The sequence below is a fragment of the Pyrgilauda ruficollis genome, unplaced genomic scaffold (assembly GCF_017590135.1).
Source record: "Pyrgilauda ruficollis isolate IOZ18807 unplaced genomic scaffold, ASM1759013v1 scaffold54, whole genome shotgun sequence".
NCBI classification, from domain to species: domain Eukaryota; kingdom Metazoa; phylum Chordata; class Aves; order Passeriformes; family Passeridae; genus Pyrgilauda; species Pyrgilauda ruficollis.
The window spans coordinates 7,930,115-7,948,259 of NW_024527044.1; the positions used below are offsets into that span (position 1 = coordinate 7,930,115).

General features: G+C 47.9%; 1 protein-coding gene across 1 annotated transcript in view; it reads left to right on the top strand.

Annotated features, from left to right (window-relative positions):
* The first annotated feature begins 13,349 nt into the window (after window positions 1–13,349).
* The window catches only part of PINX1 (PIN2 (TERF1) interacting telomerase inhibitor 1), a 58,522-nt gene continuing 53,726 nt past the window's right edge, over window positions 13,350–18,145 (top strand). Inside the window, exons 1-2 of the mRNA XM_041480950.1 lie at window positions 13,350–13,382; window positions 17,898–18,007. Of these exons, the coding sequence (XP_041336884.1) occupies window positions 13,364–13,382; window positions 17,898–18,007 (129 nt within the window). The 5' untranslated portion in view covers window positions 13,350–13,363. The remainder of the gene's footprint in view (window positions 13,383–17,897; window positions 18,008–18,145) is intronic.

Below are 18,145 nucleotides of genomic sequence, written 5' to 3' on the forward strand. Positions count from 1 at the left end.
CACTGGCTTTTTGTGGAGAGAGAGAAAACAATTTTCCTTCCCAAATCTTGACCAATTTTCCTTCCCAAACCTTGACCGTCTATCACATCTTTAGAGGGTTCTTTTTACAACGGGATCCCCTTTGATATGGGAGCTTGCAGCAACATTCAGAGCCCTGAAAACATCTGGTGCCACAAGATTCTTCCTCACAGGATGGGAACAGCCAAGTTTCCAAGAGGATGTAACCCCCATCAGACAGTGGAGCACCAAGAACAGCACAGGCAGCACCTTCTCAAGTCCTGCCTGCCCTTCAGCCCAGCCAGGGTGGGGCTGTCCCTCCTTTCTGAGGTGCCAAAATCTTCTACTGCCTTCAAAGCAAGCAAACAAAGAAAAGACACCCTCTGCTTTGTGTGGTTTCACTGGCTGGCAGTGAAACAACCCAAGCCCTGAGAAGGTTAATCCAGAGGTTGGCAGGAAGATTCTCTTTAACTGCATTTTAACATAACCACATTTCTTTTCCTCTTTTGAGTGAAACTTGAAGAGTTCCTGGAATGCCAAAATTGGGAAGAAGTCACCATTATCCATCAGGGAAGCCCATTCTCCCACACCCAGCCCCCAGCAGGACCCTGCCCATTGCCCAGAACAATAAGCACATGGTAGAGGTTAGAGGGACCACGACAGCCCCTGGCTGCAGTGACAAAGACAAAAAGCACACTTGAGATTAAAGCACACCTCCAAGCCTGCTCCATGATCCTGATAAAACCTGCTGCCCAGGAGGGAATTCCCCACTGCCTCTCCTCCAAGGTCCCAAGCCCACACTCACACTTCCCCCTCTGCCCCTCTCGCTCTGTGATTTCTCATCTCGACGTCACGCCCCTCTCCCAGGCCAGGCTTACTCCAGGATATTCCACCAAGCTCGGCTCTTGCTTCACCACCAGCGAGGAAGGAGTCTGCAGAAGGTTCCTGTCTGCCAAGGGGGGATTTTCCTGGGATCATGGACACCCCTGGGAGCTGCAGGGGAGCCCAAAATGGTGTCATCAGGGCTGATCTCCAAGCCTGTGCTCCCCTTTGGAGAAGAAGTTGTTTTGTTAGACCTGGCCTGGAGCTTTGCACCAGATCTGGGCTTGTGCACTTGCCTCTTCCTTGTCCCATTTGTAGGCTTTGGTTTCTGAGCCGTTTTCCTTTTTTGCACTGTCAGGAGTTTCTTTACCGGTGTTTAATTGTTGTCAGCTGCAAAATGTTTGTTAAGCCTCTCCACCAAGCTCTTTAAGTGAACGTCAGTGGCTGTCTTCCCTTGGACAATAATGAATGTATATATCGTAAGTGCAGACTATACAGAAAAGTGGCTAAGTCAAGGATCAGAAGGTTTTGTAAAGCCTGTTTATTTTTTTAAATAAGTTTGAGCATTTATATTTTACCACCATTTACGTGGTTTTGGGGAACCCAGATTGTGTCAAGATCTCATGCCAAAACAAGCCAAAAGTTGTTTGATTTCAACCTTTTCTTCCATGAACCATATTTTAAATGATATTTTGTCATTTTAAATGTTTTATTGAAACATGTACTGATGAAAAAAAAAAGAAAAAAAAGAAACAAAATGTCATCTTGACAAAAGATTTATACATGAATCAGAAAGTATTTATTTCAATTTTGTACCTTTCCATTTTAATACATTATAATGTATTGACTCAACCGAGATAATATAAACAGTTCATTTTAATAACATGTTTGCAGTGTGCTGTGTCTTCTTTTTCTTTCATTTCCACTCCACATTGAACATAGAGATTATGAAACCAAAAGAAATACTTTAGATCCTGACAATCCTGGGGGTTTTTTTTAGACCAGAGCACAAGTGTGTTTGAGCCAGATGCTCCAGGAGACCCAAACAGGCACTGGGTCAGACCATGGGATGAGGTCTCCTGAGCGAGCAGAGGACCTGGGCATAAGAACAGGGTCAGAGTAATCCACAGGCTGCTGGAAATCCAATTGCCTGCTGCTGGCTCTGGGTGATGTGACACCCTGTGGAGTCCCCAGACAGGGAATGGCACCACCATCACCCCACGTATCCCGTTTCCATCCTCTGGCAGCGGTGTGGTCCCTGTACTGAGACCCCAGCTGAGCCACTCCCACAGGGACTGACACCTGTCCTGGCCCTCTTCATCCCCACTCAATCCCTAAGTAAGGATTGACTCTCTCCTCCACCCAATTCAGCACCTATTCCTGATTTTCTTCATTCACCTCCTTTGTCGCCTGCCCAGGGAGGTGCATAAACCCCTCACACACACAGGGGGACACATCTCTACTGTTCCCCAAGAGCTGTGCTTTGGCTCCTCTGCTTTGTCCTTTGTCAGGGCCATCCCAGACATCAGCACACACTGGGAGAGGAACTCACTGAGGACAGCCCTGGCAGAAGGGTTTGGGGGTGCTGGTGGGTGAGAGCTGGACATGACCCATCCCTGAAACCCCCCAAGTCTTGGGGCAGCAGGGGAGGGGGGATTCTGCCCCTCTGCCCAGCTCAGGTGAGACCCCACCTGCAGAGCTGCCTCCAACGCTGGGGCCAACAGCAGAAGAATGTGGAGCTGCTGGAGAGAGTCCAGAGGAGGCCACAGAGATGCTCCAAGTGCTGCAGCCCCTCTGCTCTGGAGCCAGGCTGGGAGAGCTGGGGGTGTTCACCTGGAGAAGGGAAAGATCCAGGGTAACTCCACTGTGGTAATTAAAAGGAGCTTGTGAAAAAGAGGAAGAACAACTTAGTACACAGACAGATGGTGATTGGACAAACAGGAATGGTTGTAAACTAAAAGAGGAGAGATTTAGGTTAGATGGGACATTGGGAAGGAACTGTTCCCTGGGAGGGTGGGGAGACCCTGGCACAGAGAAGCTGTGGCTGCTCCTGGATCCCTGGAAGTGTCCAAGGCCAGGCTGGATGGGGCTTGGAGCAAGCTGGGATAGTGGAAGGTGTCCCTGCCCATGGCAAGAGGGTGGAACAAGATAATCTTTAGATACAATACAAACCATTCCTTAATTTTCTGCTCCAGTTTTCCAGCCTCAATTTGTGCCTCCTGTTGGGTCCCTCTCCCAGCCCACTCCTGAACCCAAATGGACATTTGATGATAACTGATCCCTCAATCCATCACTCCATAGGGAAAACCCATGTATTAAGCAGTCTGTACAAGCTGTCCTCCCTCACACCTGGGTCTGCCATGTCATGGTAACTCCTGTCCACAGGCACCCAGGATATGCTGTTTGTGAGGACAGGAACCTGCTGGTGAGAGCTCTCTGTGGTGCTGGAAGTTGGTATCATGTGAAGAGCAAATTCTTCTGTGACCATGAGGGAAATGCTGATTCCATCCTGGGATCTGAGGCACCTCTGGCCAGGTCCATGCCCCCAAAACTTCACAGGAGGGGAGGGGTCACATCCAAACCACCTACTGGGAATGGTCTGTTCGAAGTCCAAGGATTATCTGGGACATTTCCAGTTGACCTGCTCCAAAACTGCTCAGGAGTGTACTTGGAAACCAGCATTTGTTTAATTTTTTGCTATAGATACAAGTAGTGAGGACCAAAGCACACAACAACAAAGGAGAGGGGACATTCACTGCAGAGTACCATCTGGTACTGATTTCTAGTGGCAGTTTTTGGGTATTATCAGGAAAAGAAGACCATATTCTCCATAACTAAAGTACAAAGCTGTTCCCCTCAAGAAACTGCTGTCCTCTTCCCTCTGTTGGGGGTTTTTATGGCAGTGGAAATATTGACCCAAAATTGCTCCACTCCTATATTTCAAAGCAGAATGAATGCCCAGTACAGACTCACGGAAAATTCCTCCTCAAATTTGCCAGTTTGGTGTCAGTTCCATTGTAAAATATCTGATCCTGGGAGGTGATTTGGAAAGAGGACTTCTGGTACAGTGAAGTCTCAAACTCTTGGCGATTTTCTCCAAAAGTTATCAACTTCATCTTCAAAAACTCCCTAAAAGAACTTTTTGCTCCACAACTCTCCCAGTTTGCTGCAGGCAGGACCCCACAGCTGTGAAGGTCCAGTATTTCATTGCATATCAGGGAATACAAAGTAGGAAAGGAGGTGTTTCATACACAACAAGAGCTCAAACCAAACATCTTTCAAGAGTTCAAACCAAACATCTTTGTGCTTCCCAGATGCTCTGGATCTGGATTTCAGGACACTGCCAAAGCTTGGTTGGAAGGCAGGGCTGGGAGATATTGTATGGGAAAGGAAGGAGAAAGGGCTGGGAAGCTGTGCAGTCTCAATGTCACACCTGAGAGCCATCAGAGAAGAGAGTTCATGGGTTATGGAGAGGCATCTGGAAGAAAACCAGGTGAGTGTGGGCACTCACTGCACACGGTGTCCTTTATTCTGACTCGACTTTCCCTCTCTGGGGATGTCACAACATCACAGACATTTTTCACAACAAACACAGGCTGGGGCAGAGTGGTTGAAAAGCTGGAAAAGACCCTGGGGATGCTGCTGACATGAGCCAGGTGTGCCCAGGTGGGCAAGAAGCCAAAGGCACCTGGGCTGTCCTAGCTCTGGGGTGGCAGCAGGACCAGGGCAGTGCCTGTTCCCTGTGCTGGCACTGCTGGGGCATCTCCAGTGTGGGAGGCAGCTCTGGGACCCTCCCAACAAGTAAAACATTGAGGCACTGGAGCATGTCCAGGGAAGGGAATGGAGCTGGGGAAGGGGCTGGAGTACCAGGAGAGGCTGAAGGATCAGCACTGAAGTTAAAAATTCTTACCCCTCCATGCCCTTGACTCCTCAGATATGTCAGGAGCGGTGAGATTCCTGCACTTTTCTATATAAAATGGCAACTCAGGGTCACAAACATATTCAAATGCTTTTGCAATGGGGTCTTTGAGGCTGGGACATGGAGGAAAAGGGAGAGGAGTAGGATACAGGGATGAGGCTGAAGAGGTCATGGGACTGTGGGAGAAGCTGAGAAGGAGCCTGAGGAAAGACAGAAACAGCCAGGAACTCCTTAAGGGTGGGAAGGGAGGCAGAAATAAATGCCAAGGGAAGAATTCCAAGGGATTTCAACCAGCACCAGGACCAGAGCAGAGCAGCAATCCTGGAAAAAAAAAATATCTTTCACTTATTTGAGGGGGTAAAAAACAAGTGAAAAAATTACTTCACACAGCAATTACTTCTCTCATGCCAACACCCATCCCAGGACAACCTTCTGACAAAACAGGCTCCTTGTTCCCTTCCGTCAATCTGCCAGCTTCCATTTTAGCACTTTCCCTAATAATTTTCCCTGGTTTGCTGCTAACAAACAACTTCTGGAGAGGACAACTGCCATTCAGTCCACAACCTGTCTGGTTTCCTTGCTGTCCCTCACCTGCCTGAGGAGAGAACTCCTGCCACGTTACAGCACAAGGTAGGTAGCAGCTGCCTCCACCTCAACCAGATATTCAGTGGGAATTTCCTGCAATGGTTCCCAGTCTTTGGTTCTGCAGGCAAACTCAGGGAATGGGTCAGCATGGCCACATCCAAACTACATGCTGGGACTAGAAAACAAAGGAGTCAGGACAAACAAATGGGTTGAAAAGGAGCAAAAAATGGGTTGAAAAAAAGTGTGGGGTGAGACAGCAGGAGCAGCTTTCTCCTGATAGGATAAGGGGACACTGGGGAGGTTCTGTGAGTGGGAGTTGAGCATTCCCAAGTGGAGGTGAAGAAGGGGTTGGATATGATACAACAAGAATGGTGTGGGTGGCACTGTCCTACCAGTAAAGGGGACACTGCTCCAGGGTTTGCTAGGAAGAGTAACCCTTCAATAGAGTAAACTGATTTTTCCAATTCTCTGCCTACCACTTACAAAACCTGTGACCATGTGTGCATGTGCATCTTACCTGTTTGTGAGTCTCTCTCTCCCTACAACAAGCAAGGACCTGAGTGCTGCAGTAAACTAGAGATTTTCTTCCCAAGCTGAGCTGTTTCCCAAGAGCTCCAGAAAACCTTAAACAAACAATGGTATTTACAAGCACTGGTAGTGCTGCTGCTTCATTTAGCTGTGGATTTGGACGTGTCTGTGGGGTAAGTGTGCCATGATAAATTCCCTGCCTCACTGACTCCATGATGGGTGAGCAAAGGAAAGCTCCAGCTCAGCTCCTGCTTTACAGGGGAGAATTCCTTCCCAATATCCCACCTATCCCTGCCCTCTGGCAGTGGGAAGCCATTCCCTGTGTCCTGTCCCTCCATCCCTTGTCCCAAGTCCCTCTCCAGCTTCTTGGAGTCCCTTTAGGCACTGGAAGAAGATTTGAGGTCTCTCTGAAGGTTTCTCTTCCCAATTATGAACAGTTCCAACTCTCTCAGCATCATTCCTTGATGCTTGTGATGCTTCCATGGGCTTCATGAGGGAATCCTGTTCTTCCAATATGTGGAAAAGGTAAGGACAGGGACATGGACTGGCAATGAATGACAGTGATGCCCCCAGACCTGGCATTCCCTAGTCAATGGGGAGCTCAGAGGACAGATGAGAGAAAAGAAAACCAACATGTAATTAAAGAGCTAATGAGCCCATCTTGGCTATTTTTAGTGCTCTTTTATTTTCCAGTGGTTGCTCAAACAGCCCCAAAATGACAGTACTGGGTCAGCCTTGAAAGTGCAGCTCCACTTTGAAAAGTGAGCAATGTCCTTGTGGGTTTCCCTCTTTATTTCTGTTCAAAAGCCCTAAATCTAATTTGCTGTGTTTACAAAGCCGAGCCCTGCTGGGACTGAGAGCAGTGCTGGTTCTGAAACCTTCAGAAGGAGCCTCCATCCTGCCACAAGAACATCCCAGACAACCAGGGCTAATGAATAAAACGGGCTGGAAATTGGCTGCATTAAAACCATTTAAAACCCATTGCAGGTCTATTTGCTTTCTTCACTGCTGACCTCTGTTTGCTGCTGCTGGATCCTGACAAGTCTTCAGCACATAATTCCTTATGAATAATATATCAAACACGCTCTGCTGGGCCTGGCATTTCCTCCTCCTTGTGGAAAGCAATGAACTTTCCTTGTAACTGTTTGCAAATAAAAAGAAAAAAAGAACGCTATCTGGGGCAGGGATGGTTTGTTTAATTCTACCAGTTTCTTCCTGATATTTTTTGTGGGTTCTGTTGAAGCCATTGGCATTGCTTTTGTGCTGCTCAATATTTCTTTTCGTGCTTCATGGCCAGAGGAGTGATTTCTGTGTCTACAAAAGTGCCATTTTCTTCTTATCTCACATGTGTGGTAAATAACACTCAAACCCCTGGCAACACATGTCTTGTGCAAATGAAATTTGCTGCCGAGTTGCTTCTCAGAAAAAGAACACAATGGTGGTGGAAAGGGATTAATTTTGAAATCTGAACCAGCATCTGCAGGAAATTTTTTTTTTCTTCCTTTCCCATCTCAGTTAGAGCAAAGCAAGTGAGTGTTTCATGGGATTAAATGGGACACTTTATTTTGCAGAGTGAGCTGCACTTTACAGAAGAGCAATTACCACAGGGTTGGTTTTGTGGTTTAGCCATTGCATCGGGCCTGAGGGAAGATGCCTTCTCAGAGGGCTTCCTGAATTAACTCATAAAGTGATAAAATCTGGAGAACTGCAGGAGCTGGAGAGCCTTTGGGCAGCCACCCATCTCCCTTCCCCATTCTGTGGTCATGTGAAACAGTCCATCCATGACAAATGTGACCATCAAAAAAGACACTCCCAGCACCCCTTATCCATTCCCAGGTGTTCTGTAGCCTGTCTGTTCTCCAACATGCTCAATTATTTTGGGTCCTGCTTTTCCAGGTGGCAGTGCACAAGGAAACCTATCCATCCCTAGCAGCCTGCACTGCTGGAGCTCCTGTGTGCTTTTCATTTCTGGACCAAAGAAGCCCAGTTCATCCAAGCTCTTCCTCAGACCATCTTTTTCAATCATCTGCTTGTGTCCCTTCCTCTCCTGTCTGCTCCATACCTGGCTCATCCCTGATTTCCTGAAGTGCAGTGGCCAGATATGGGCACATTGCTACAGCTGTGGGGCTTTTCCATCTCCAAGAGTGGGAGCCATTATCCTCTTCCATCACAAGTAATGGGTCCAGAAAGGAATTGGTTCTTTTGAACCAGTTTTTTTACTAAAGGTTCTCATTTCACTTGTTATTTTCAAGCTTTACTACTTCCCCTTTTTTATTTCTCCCCAGTTGGTGCCTCTTGGTCATTCTCACTTTCCCAACTTGACTGGTGCCCAGATGAAGAGTTTTGCTCCCTTTTGACCCTTAGTCACCAAAAACAGTGTCATGGTCAGAGACAAAATTGGGTTGGTTTGTGGAGAATCCACAGTGAATTATTCAGGTGTTTTTTCATTACTCTGCTCTCCTCCAGTGCACAAATATTGACCCATTTATGGAAGAACTTCTGCAGGGTTTTCCCAGGGACTGGAGGCAAAGTGGCTCCTCCATGATTCCCTGAACTCCACCACCCTTCCTCCCAGTATGGTCATTACTCATTCAAAGGCTGTTACATGACAGTTCTCAAAATGTCCAGGCTGACTTTTCCCTGAGTTACAAACCTCCAAGTGGATAGATCCATTTTCTTCCTACTCCCAAACCTTCACCATTAAATTCACTCCAGATTTCATGAAAAACCAAAAACAAGAAACCTGCAAAGCCTTCAGTCTCCTGTCAATGCTTCCTATGGGTTTTTCTCCTCTTCACTTACATCAAGGTGAGACCAAGGCCAGGTTGGAGGGGGTTTGGAGCAACCTGGGACAGTGAAAAGTGTCTCTGCCCACGGCAGGAGGTGGAAGAGGATGAGCTTTAAGATCCCTTCCAATCCAAACCATCCCAGTTTTCCATGATCCCACAAAGCCCAGGCTTTGAGCAATACTAAGAATACAAACACACTGCACTCATGGAATAGAAGGAAAATCATCAGAATTCCTCTCTGCTGCCTCTTTCACCATGCTCCCTCCAGCGTTCCCAGCCCGCCACTGCCCGGCACTGCCGAGCTCTGTGCTGGGAGCACTTCCAGGAACAGCACCCCTGTCACTATCATATTTTCTTGAAAAATCCCTTCGCCAGGATTTCTTTCCTGGGAAGCTGAGAAGCCTCAGAGGAAAATGCAAACAATTATTATCTGATTTGCTTCTCCTGTGTTTTGCTGCTTTGGAATGTGGTTTAGGCATTGTTTACCAGCAGGTGCATGTTTGACCAGTTTCATGTGAATTGTTTTGACTTAATGACCAATCACAGTCAGGCTGTGGAAGCCTCAGAGGAAAATGCAAACAATTATTATCTGATTTGCTTCTCCTGTGTTTTGCTGCTTTGGAATGTGGTTTAGACATTGTTTACCAACAGGTGCATGTTTTATCAGTTTCATGTGAATTGTTTTCACTTAATGACCAATCACAGTCAGGCTGTGTCGGGACTCTGGAAGGAGTCACGAATTTTCATTATCATTCTTCGTAGCCTTCTGTCTGTATCCTTTCTCTAGGCTTTAGTATAGTTTAATATAGTATTCTTTAATAAAATATCATAAAATAATAAATTCACCTTCTAAAAACATAAAGTCAAATTCATCATTTTCCTCCTTAGTCCTGGAGACCCTGAAAATACCACACACGCCCTCACCCTGAGCCTGTTCGTGCTCCTGAGTGCCCCAGTAGCTCTTCTTTGAACCCCTCATCTCCTGGCTGCAGGCACTCATTGTGACATCCTCTGCTCCATGGGTCACACGTTGTTAATCTCTTGCTCCCTGCCTGGCGCTTGATGGGCGGCTTCTCCCACCAGAGCTCACCTCTAATCCATGTGCTCCCTCAAATCAATGTCCGAAATCAAAGCTGTCTTGTCGTTTTAAGGTCTCCAGGCAGTCCCTGTCCCTTGTGCTTCCATCACACCTCTCCCAGGACTCCCTCAATAAGCATTTCCAGCCTGGCCTCAGGCCATTTATCGCACAACAGAGGCTGATTTGCCTCACAAAGGACTTGTTGCACAGCCGGGGCTCACATGCAATTTCTTTCCTCACTTTCTTCCTCCTTTTTCCCCCACTTTTCTTTTCCTGGCCGCCTCTCCCTCCTCACGTCTCCCTGGTTTATGGGGCGTTGGAATGGGGCCCTTCTGGACGGCACGGAGCCCTGGGAAATGTAATTCTCTCCTTCCAAGGGTCTCCTCCAGGTGGAAAGGGGTCGACAAGGTGAGTATCAGGTTCAGATGTGCTTCCAACCTCCCTCCACTTTCCTGCTGTTTCAATGTCGGGACCTAGGACATTCCTCTGGCTGCCCTGGATGATTGGAGACCCTGGCAAGGGGCTCAGAGACCTTGGCACAGAGTCAAAAACACCTCTGCCTTCAATTTTAGTCCATGGAAAAAATCACCAACTTTGTGTGAAGATTTACAAGCCACTAGAGTTTGAATAGAATGATAGTTAATTTGTCACAGGGTGAAAAAGTAGAATTTTGGGGTTTTAGAATGGGGGTTCAAGAGGCAAGATGGAGGAATCTGGGCGTGTCCTGTCCTTCTCCTTCTTCTTGCCCTCCATCTTCTGCTGGGATGGTGACACTTCTGGATTGGTTTAGAGACAGACTTTCTAATTGAAAAATTATTGTAAATAAATTACACATAGTTCTTAGTATAAAAAGTTAACACCATCCCAAGGGCAGGTGCTGTGCCACAACCAGACCTGCAGGACAGAGCTCAGTAGGTTAGAGAAAGAATGTAATAGATCAGAAAAAAATAAACAACCTTGAAAAGCAGAACCAACGAATCTTGACTTCTTCGGTCGCAGGACTGGGAAAAAATACTTTCTAATACCTCGGGGTCATCTCAACACAGAAACTCAAGATTTCAATTCCCATGTTGCTGGCTCTGTTCATCCCACCTGGATCTTTCCCTATGACCCCAACTCTGCCTGGGAGTGGCACCAAAGGAATTCCCTAAAGCCTGAAGGGACTCTGGAGCTGACAGCAATCGGTAAGGACGTGCTGGGAGGAAAATTCCCTGCTCAGACTCTGAGCCCTGGGTGATCCTCACGGGGCTGGCTCTCAGGAAACAGCTCTTTCCAAGGAAGAACTCTGAATGGAATGCCCACCAGGCATCTTTATCCTTTTATTTTCCAGAGCTATATCTCAACCTCCCCAGGCACACTGGAGACAGGATTTTAGGCTAGTTTCTTAGAGGGCTGGAATAAGCCATAGCAGAACATATACATTCAAACATTCACTTTTTTTTTTTTTTTTTTTTTTTTTCCTGTGACACCAGCTTTTAGTCAAGAATGTAATTGGGAAACACACATTGCCCCCAGATGGAACCTTTTCTCTGCCTAATTTCACTGCCCCTATGCATATTCGTGGACTTAATTGTTTTATACACTCCTAATTTGCAAGAACTATGTCGGATAATTTGGACTTTGACCTCAAGCTTCCCGTTAAGCAAATATTAAATAATAATTAAATCAAGTACAACCTCCTTTGTGTTTGCAGTTGAGATTCTTTGCCAGCCAGGAGTGAGAACTCCGGAGGCAGAAGTGCTCTGATGCAGCCGAATATTAAGTTTCAAAACCAAACAAGAGAAAAATCTCAACCTCAAGGCATCCTTTAACAGAAATTACTTCGCATTTTCCACCTCCAGTGATGTCTTTATACCACAGCGAAGCTGTTCCAAACGTGGGGAATGCTGCTCCCTATTGGAGCGATCAAATACAGCACTCAGCTCTCAGCCAGGAGACTCAAACCTCTCCAGAACCTCAAACCAGAGCAGATTTCGGCTGGTGTGAAATGGATCACACAAGCGATCATCCAAACACTCGACACACAGTAAAATTTCATTGATGTAAAAGAAATCTTAGAGGTATAATTCATAGAAATGGCTGTCACTGCCAGGAAGGGCACTTGGATCAGGGAATACAGGTGGAAGGATAAGGGAGGGATAAATTATTGTATTTCAGATCCAGATGACAGCAAAGAGTGGCAACTACAGAGAGTTTCTGAGTGGTGGTGGAAGGGGAGGAGAAGACTTCCTACAACTCCCTCAAAGGAGGAGGAAATGGCCTCAAGTTGTGCCAGAGGAGATTTAGATTGGATATGAGGGAAAATTTCTTCACTGAAAGGGTGGTCAAACATTGGAACAGGCTGCCCAGGGCACTGCTGGAGTCCCCATCCCTGGAGAGATTCAAAAGACATGTGCATGTGGCACCTGGGGACATGGGGCAGTGGTGGCCTTGGCAGTGCTGAGGGAATGGTTGGATTTGGAAGTTTTATCCAACCTGAGTGACTCTGTGAGGATGCTGGTGAGTGACCTGTGAGCACTGGAAAGCAGATGAGGTGACACAGAGCTGGGAAAGGGGCTGGAGCACCAGGTCACGGGGGATATTCCAGAATGATCTAGACACAATCCTGTGCCCTATGCTCTGGAGCAGTGAGGTGGGAGCAGAGGAGCCATTCCAACCTGACCCTGGATCCTTCCAGCCTCACCCACCCTGCCATTCTGGGCTCCATCCTCCCATTATCAACCTCACTGAAGGTATTGAGGACACCTGGGGCACTTCCAGGTGAGTCCAGCTGGGAAAGAGAAGGAGAAACACCAAATAGCCACAATTCAGAAGAGCACAACAACATGGAAAGACACAAATACTGTAATTCAGTAAAGGGTAAAAGACAGAATTGTCACAAAAACCTCTATCCCTCTATAAAAGAGACATTAATGAACAAAATATTGCACTTAGATGCAAAATTCAGGCAAGAAGGGAGCAGGAGGAAGATGTCTGAAGAACTCAGTCATATTTTGGGTGCTGGTTTTCAAATAAAACAACTGAAGAGCTGCTAAAAATCCCAGAAAATATGAAAGAACAAAGGCTCAAGAACGTAACTACCAAAAAAAAAAAAAAAATCCTGTATAGAAGCACTTTGATTCAGAGGGGCTTCTTCACTCCTCAAATACAATTTGAAAATAATAAAAATATAAAATTAAAAAAATTAAAAATATAAAATAAAATGTATTTTCCCCACACACACATTTCACAGAAAGGCAGGAAGGGGATGTTTCTCAAGATGCCTCTGGGTATCCGTCCCCAGTTCCCTCCCACGACAGCGAGATTTGGGAACTCCAGGGACATCCACACCTGAAATTCCCTGCAATATTCCCCCTGCCCGTGCTCTTTATTTCCAGCCACACACAGCGAGCGCTGCTCATCCCCTTCCCCCAGCTCAGAAACAGCCGGTACACAGCCGAGACGAGTTTTGAGATATTTATTACAATATTAGCAAATTTGCAAACTTTATTTTCTTTTTTTTATTTTTTTTTTTTTAATTTTCACTTTAGTGGCCGCCGCGCTCGCCTGTTTTAAAACTTTTTTTTTAATCAGGCGCTAGCCACGCCGCCCTTTTTATGCGCCGGAGATCACGAAAGTCCCCCTGCGCGCAGGAAGGCCCCCAAGATGGCGATGCTGGCGGAACGTGAGTGCAGATCCCGGCGGGAATGCCGCGGGAATGGGGACGAGGCGGTGGCCCAGGAGCGGCCTGAGACCCTCCCCACAGCCCTGCCTTGAGGGGTCCGGGCCGCGCTGCCCCTCCTGAGGGGTGCGGGGTGGGGGGGGGGTGGGGTCCCAGGGCTGGGTGAAGCGGTTCGGGAGGTTCCAGAGTTAAGGAAAAGGGAGTGCAGGGACTGGGAGAGGTGGGATGAGGGGTTCCGCTGTCCAGGAAATTGGGTTCCCTGTGTCAGGGGAAGGTGGTCATGGGGTGGGGAGACCCCGGGATGGCCGGGAAAAGGGTTCAGGGGCTCCGGTGTTGAAGAACCGGGGAGTTGGGGGCTGGGAAAGGCAGGAGTGGGGTCCGGAGGGGGCCCAGTGTGTGCGAAAACGGGGGGGTCTGGGAGCTGGGAGACCCAGACCGGGGCGGCAGAAGGGGCTCAGGAGATCCTGATGTTGAAGAATGAGGGGATTGGGGCTGAGAAAGGCAGGATGGGAGCATGGGGGATCCTGGGGCCAAGGAAAAGGGGGGCAGAGGAGGGGCTCCAGGGGTCCCTGGGGGTGAAAAATGGAGGATTTGGGGTCTGGGAAAGACAGGAAGGGGCACCCAGAGGGTCCCAGGATTAAGGAGAAGGTGGGGCCTGGAGGCTGGGAGAGCCGGGAAGGGGCTCCAGGGGGGCATTGGTGCAGAATAAGGGGGTGCAGGGGGTTCTTTGTGGGGTCTGCCATGTCCCAGGCAGGGCAGGAGCAGCTGGAATGTCCCTTGGACACCTTTAGGGGCAGCTCGTCCTGTCGGTGGCTCGGGGCCATCTCTGGCTGTGTGTTTGAGGGGAGACACCTCCAGCCTGGGGGTGGGTGCTGGGGACACCCAGGGGACGTGGCAGGGCCATGTGCTGCGTGTTGGTGACACCCAGGGGAGGTGGCAGAGCTGTGTGGTGGTGCTGGGGACATTGAGGGGACATGGCAGAGCCAGGTGTTGGAGACACTGAGGGGACTGGCAGAGCTGTGTGTTGGTGCTGGGGACTCTGAGGGGAGGTGGCAGTGCCAGGTGTGAGTGCTGGGGACACTGAGGGGACATGGCAGGGTTGGATGTTGGTGCTGGGGACCCCCAGGGGACATGGCAGGGCCAGGTTTGGGTACTGGGGACGCCCAGGGGATGCAGCAGGGCTGGGTGTTGGTGACACTGAGGGGAGGTGGCAGAGCTCTGTGTTGGTGCTGGGGACATTGAGGGGACGTGGCGGAGCTGTGTGTGGGTGTTGGGGACAGCCAGGGGACGTGGCAGGGCCAGGTGTGGGTGCTGGGAGATGAGGAGATGTGGCAGGGCCATGTGCTGGGTGTTGGTGACATTCAGGGAACATGGCCCCGGCTCTCCCAGCCTGGATCCAGAGCTTTGTCCTTCCTGTGACCCCCAGACCATCTCTGGGCACACAGCAGGGGTTTGGATGAGAAATTTCAGAAATTATAATTAAAAACATGCTCCAAGCATAAAATTCATCTTGGGAAAGGGATTAGTAATGAATCTTTTCCAGATCATAGAATATCTGAGTGAAGGAGTTGAGTTGTGCAGCCCAGGGCAGTGCTGGTGTCCCCATCCCTGGAGGGATTTAAAATCCACGTGGATGTGACACTTGGGGACACGGCTCAGTGATGGCCTTGGCAGTGCTGGGGGTTGGTTGGACCCGGTGATCTGAGATGATTCTGTGATTCCCTAAAGAAATGAGGATTTTCTCCACTGGGTGGTGCTGCTCTCCCAGAGTTCCATCACTGCCTGTGGCATCATTTTTGAAGCAGCCCAGAAAATTGGTGTTAAATTAGGAGCTGAATCTTCTACCTGGTTTTCTCTCCTGCTCTAAAGAGATCAGTGAACAAATTTACATTTCTGATAAATTATTGATTAATAAGTGGATTTTGTTTGTTTGGAAAGGGAAGATGATATTATGTTTTCTGTAAATGGCATGGAGCTGTTCCTGGCTTTCTTAAATACTTCTCTAAAGATGAAAGCAAGTTTGTTTGGGGTTTTTTTCCATCTAACTCACTCTATTTAAAATTCAGAGTATGTTAACCTGACAGAAACATGAGGATTAATCCCACAGTGTAGCTAAGGAGGTTGCAACACTTAGATTGAAAGTGCTGGTAAAGGGAATGCCTCTTAATTTCAAGAAATAATTGTGTTTGACACCGTTGTGCTTTGTGACCATCAACCTCCTGGGAGCAAAACATTTCAGGGGCTTCTCCACAGGGAGAGATATTCAGGAAGAGCCATAGAAATTCACTTCTGAAGGTGTGATTGAAAAGAAGGGCAGCTGCTCAGCTGGGGAATGTAAGATCTGCTGGAACCCTTGAACCAGAATCACTGAAGTTGGAAAAGATCTCCCAGACCTCCAAGTCCAAGCATCTGCCAGCACTGCCAAGGCCACCACTGAGCTGTGTCCCCAAGTGCCACATCCACAGGGGTCTGAAGTCCCTCCAGGGATGGGGATTCCACCACTGCCCTGGGCAGCTGTTCCAATGTCTGATCAACTTTTTCATGAGGAATTTTTTCCCCCATGTTCAATCTAAACCTTCCCTAGCACAACTTGAGGCCGTTTCCTCTCCTCCTGTCCCTTTTCCTTGGGAAAAGGGAAAAGAACCTGACCCCCCCTGACTGCCCCCTCCTGTCAGGGAGTTGTGCAGAGCCACAAGGTCCCTCCTGAGCCTCCTTTTCTCCAGGCTGAGCCTGTGGTTCTCCATGGGACAGCAGGAAATCCCAGTTTATTTGGAAGTTTAAAATCACAGACCACAGTGCTGATTTCCCATCTTTTCTTGGCACCATGGGCAGGGCTTGGAGGAGTTGCTGCTCTCAAGGTTTCCTGGTGGGAATAATCACAGAATCCCAGGATAGTTTGGGGTGGAAGGGACCTTAAAGCTCATCCCATTCCACCCCTTGCCATGGGCAGGGGCACCTTCCACTATCCCACGTTGCTCCAAGCCCCATCCAGCCTGGATTTGGACACTGCCAGGTATCCAGGGGCAGCCAGAACCTCTGAGGTTAATAAGTTGTTTCCTGTAGAGAAGTGAACCAGGCAAAGGTTGGGTTCCCCTCACAGCCCTCGGGCCCTTAACCCAGTTAAAAATTGTTTGGGGACTGTTTGGAGCTTCAAAGTTTCAGAAGTGTGATAAAAAAAAAACCCACCTTGAATTCTGACAGTCTTAGTTCCTTAAAAATGAAACAAACTGGGCAAAAAATGAGTCAAACATCCCTGTAATATTCAATCCCTCTGGCCCAAATCCCAAATCTTGTCTTTTAGGGAACGATGACTTCCTGATTGCATTGAAAACACCTCATTGGATTTGGCTTCTCCCTGCCTTGTGTGGCCTTGGGTTAACCGGTCATTTTTGATCCAGCATTTCCCATGGTGTTTAATGAAGTTTGTGATCTTCCTGTCTCCCATTCTTTGTTTGTCTTGTTTATTTAGGTTCTCTTCCTGCCTGGGCTTAGGTGCACACTTCAAGTGACTGGTTAACTGGGCTGACTGCTCTTCCTTGATTTCAAGGAAGCTGTTCCTGGTGGGAAAGGCAACATGTGGGTCTGGGAATCTGTAATTTCTTTAGGAATCCACACAGGACAAAGGAGCCTTGACTCTTCTTTGGATCTCTTAATTCCTGCAATAATTTATGGCAGCTTTTCAGTTTTCCCATAAACCATTTTTGAGAAATCCAAAGGCTGAAATCCCACAGGTTTCTGTTCTGTCATTCCCTTTCTCTGATCACTTACATTGGATTTTTCATTCGGCTTTTGTTAGGAAGCCAGATACTGAAATTTCTGGGTTCTGGTTAGAGGGACGCCTGGAGAATTGATTTTGTCCAGAACTGGGAAAGCAGCATCATAATCTCCTCCTCTGTAGACTCCATGTTGAAGCCAGATGTAAAACAAAATTGGAGTCAATATGGAATTCACACCTAAATGGTAATCCTTAAAGCCTCCCCTGAACTGCAGCCCATCCTGAGGGACAGCAACTTCCGCAGCAATCCCGCTTTGGGTGGTTCTCCATGGGACAGCAGGGAATCCCAGTTTATTTGGAAGTTTAAAATCACAGACCACAGTGCTGATTTCCCATCTTTTCTTGGCACCATGGGCAGGGCTTGGAGGAGTTGCTGCTCTCAAGGTTTCCTGGTGGGAATAATCACAGAATCCCAGGATAGTTTGGGGTGGAAGGGACCTTAAAGCTCATCCCATTCAATCCTTAAAGCCTCCCCTGAACTGCAGCCCATCCTGAGGGACAGCAACTTCCGCAGCAATCCCGCTTTGGCATCTTCCCATAATAATTAATATTTTCACTGGGCTTTTATTGTTATTGTTGTGTTTTTTTCATTTAGTAAAATTAACCCCCAAAACATATCGAGTCTGGCATAAGTTCTGCGGTGTTTTTTTTTGCAATGAAGAGCTTTGGTTGTTGTGATTCAATACCAAGAACTCTCTGGGAATGCCACTAGAGCCTGTTTGAATTTTCCCTTCCTGCTGCAGCCCGGAGAAGGCAGAAATGGTCCGTGGATCCACGGAACAGCGCTTGGAGCAACGATGACTCCAAATTTGGCCAGAAGATGCTGGAAAAGATGGGCTGGTCCAAAGGAAAGGTAGGATCTAAAGGAGAACAATGTAGCTGAAGGGTCTAAAACTGCCAGGGGACAGTTTTGATTTATTCTTTTAAGTGCACAGGGAATTTGAGCAGTGATAGATTTCTACACTTTGTTACAAAGTCTTGTTTGTGCCTC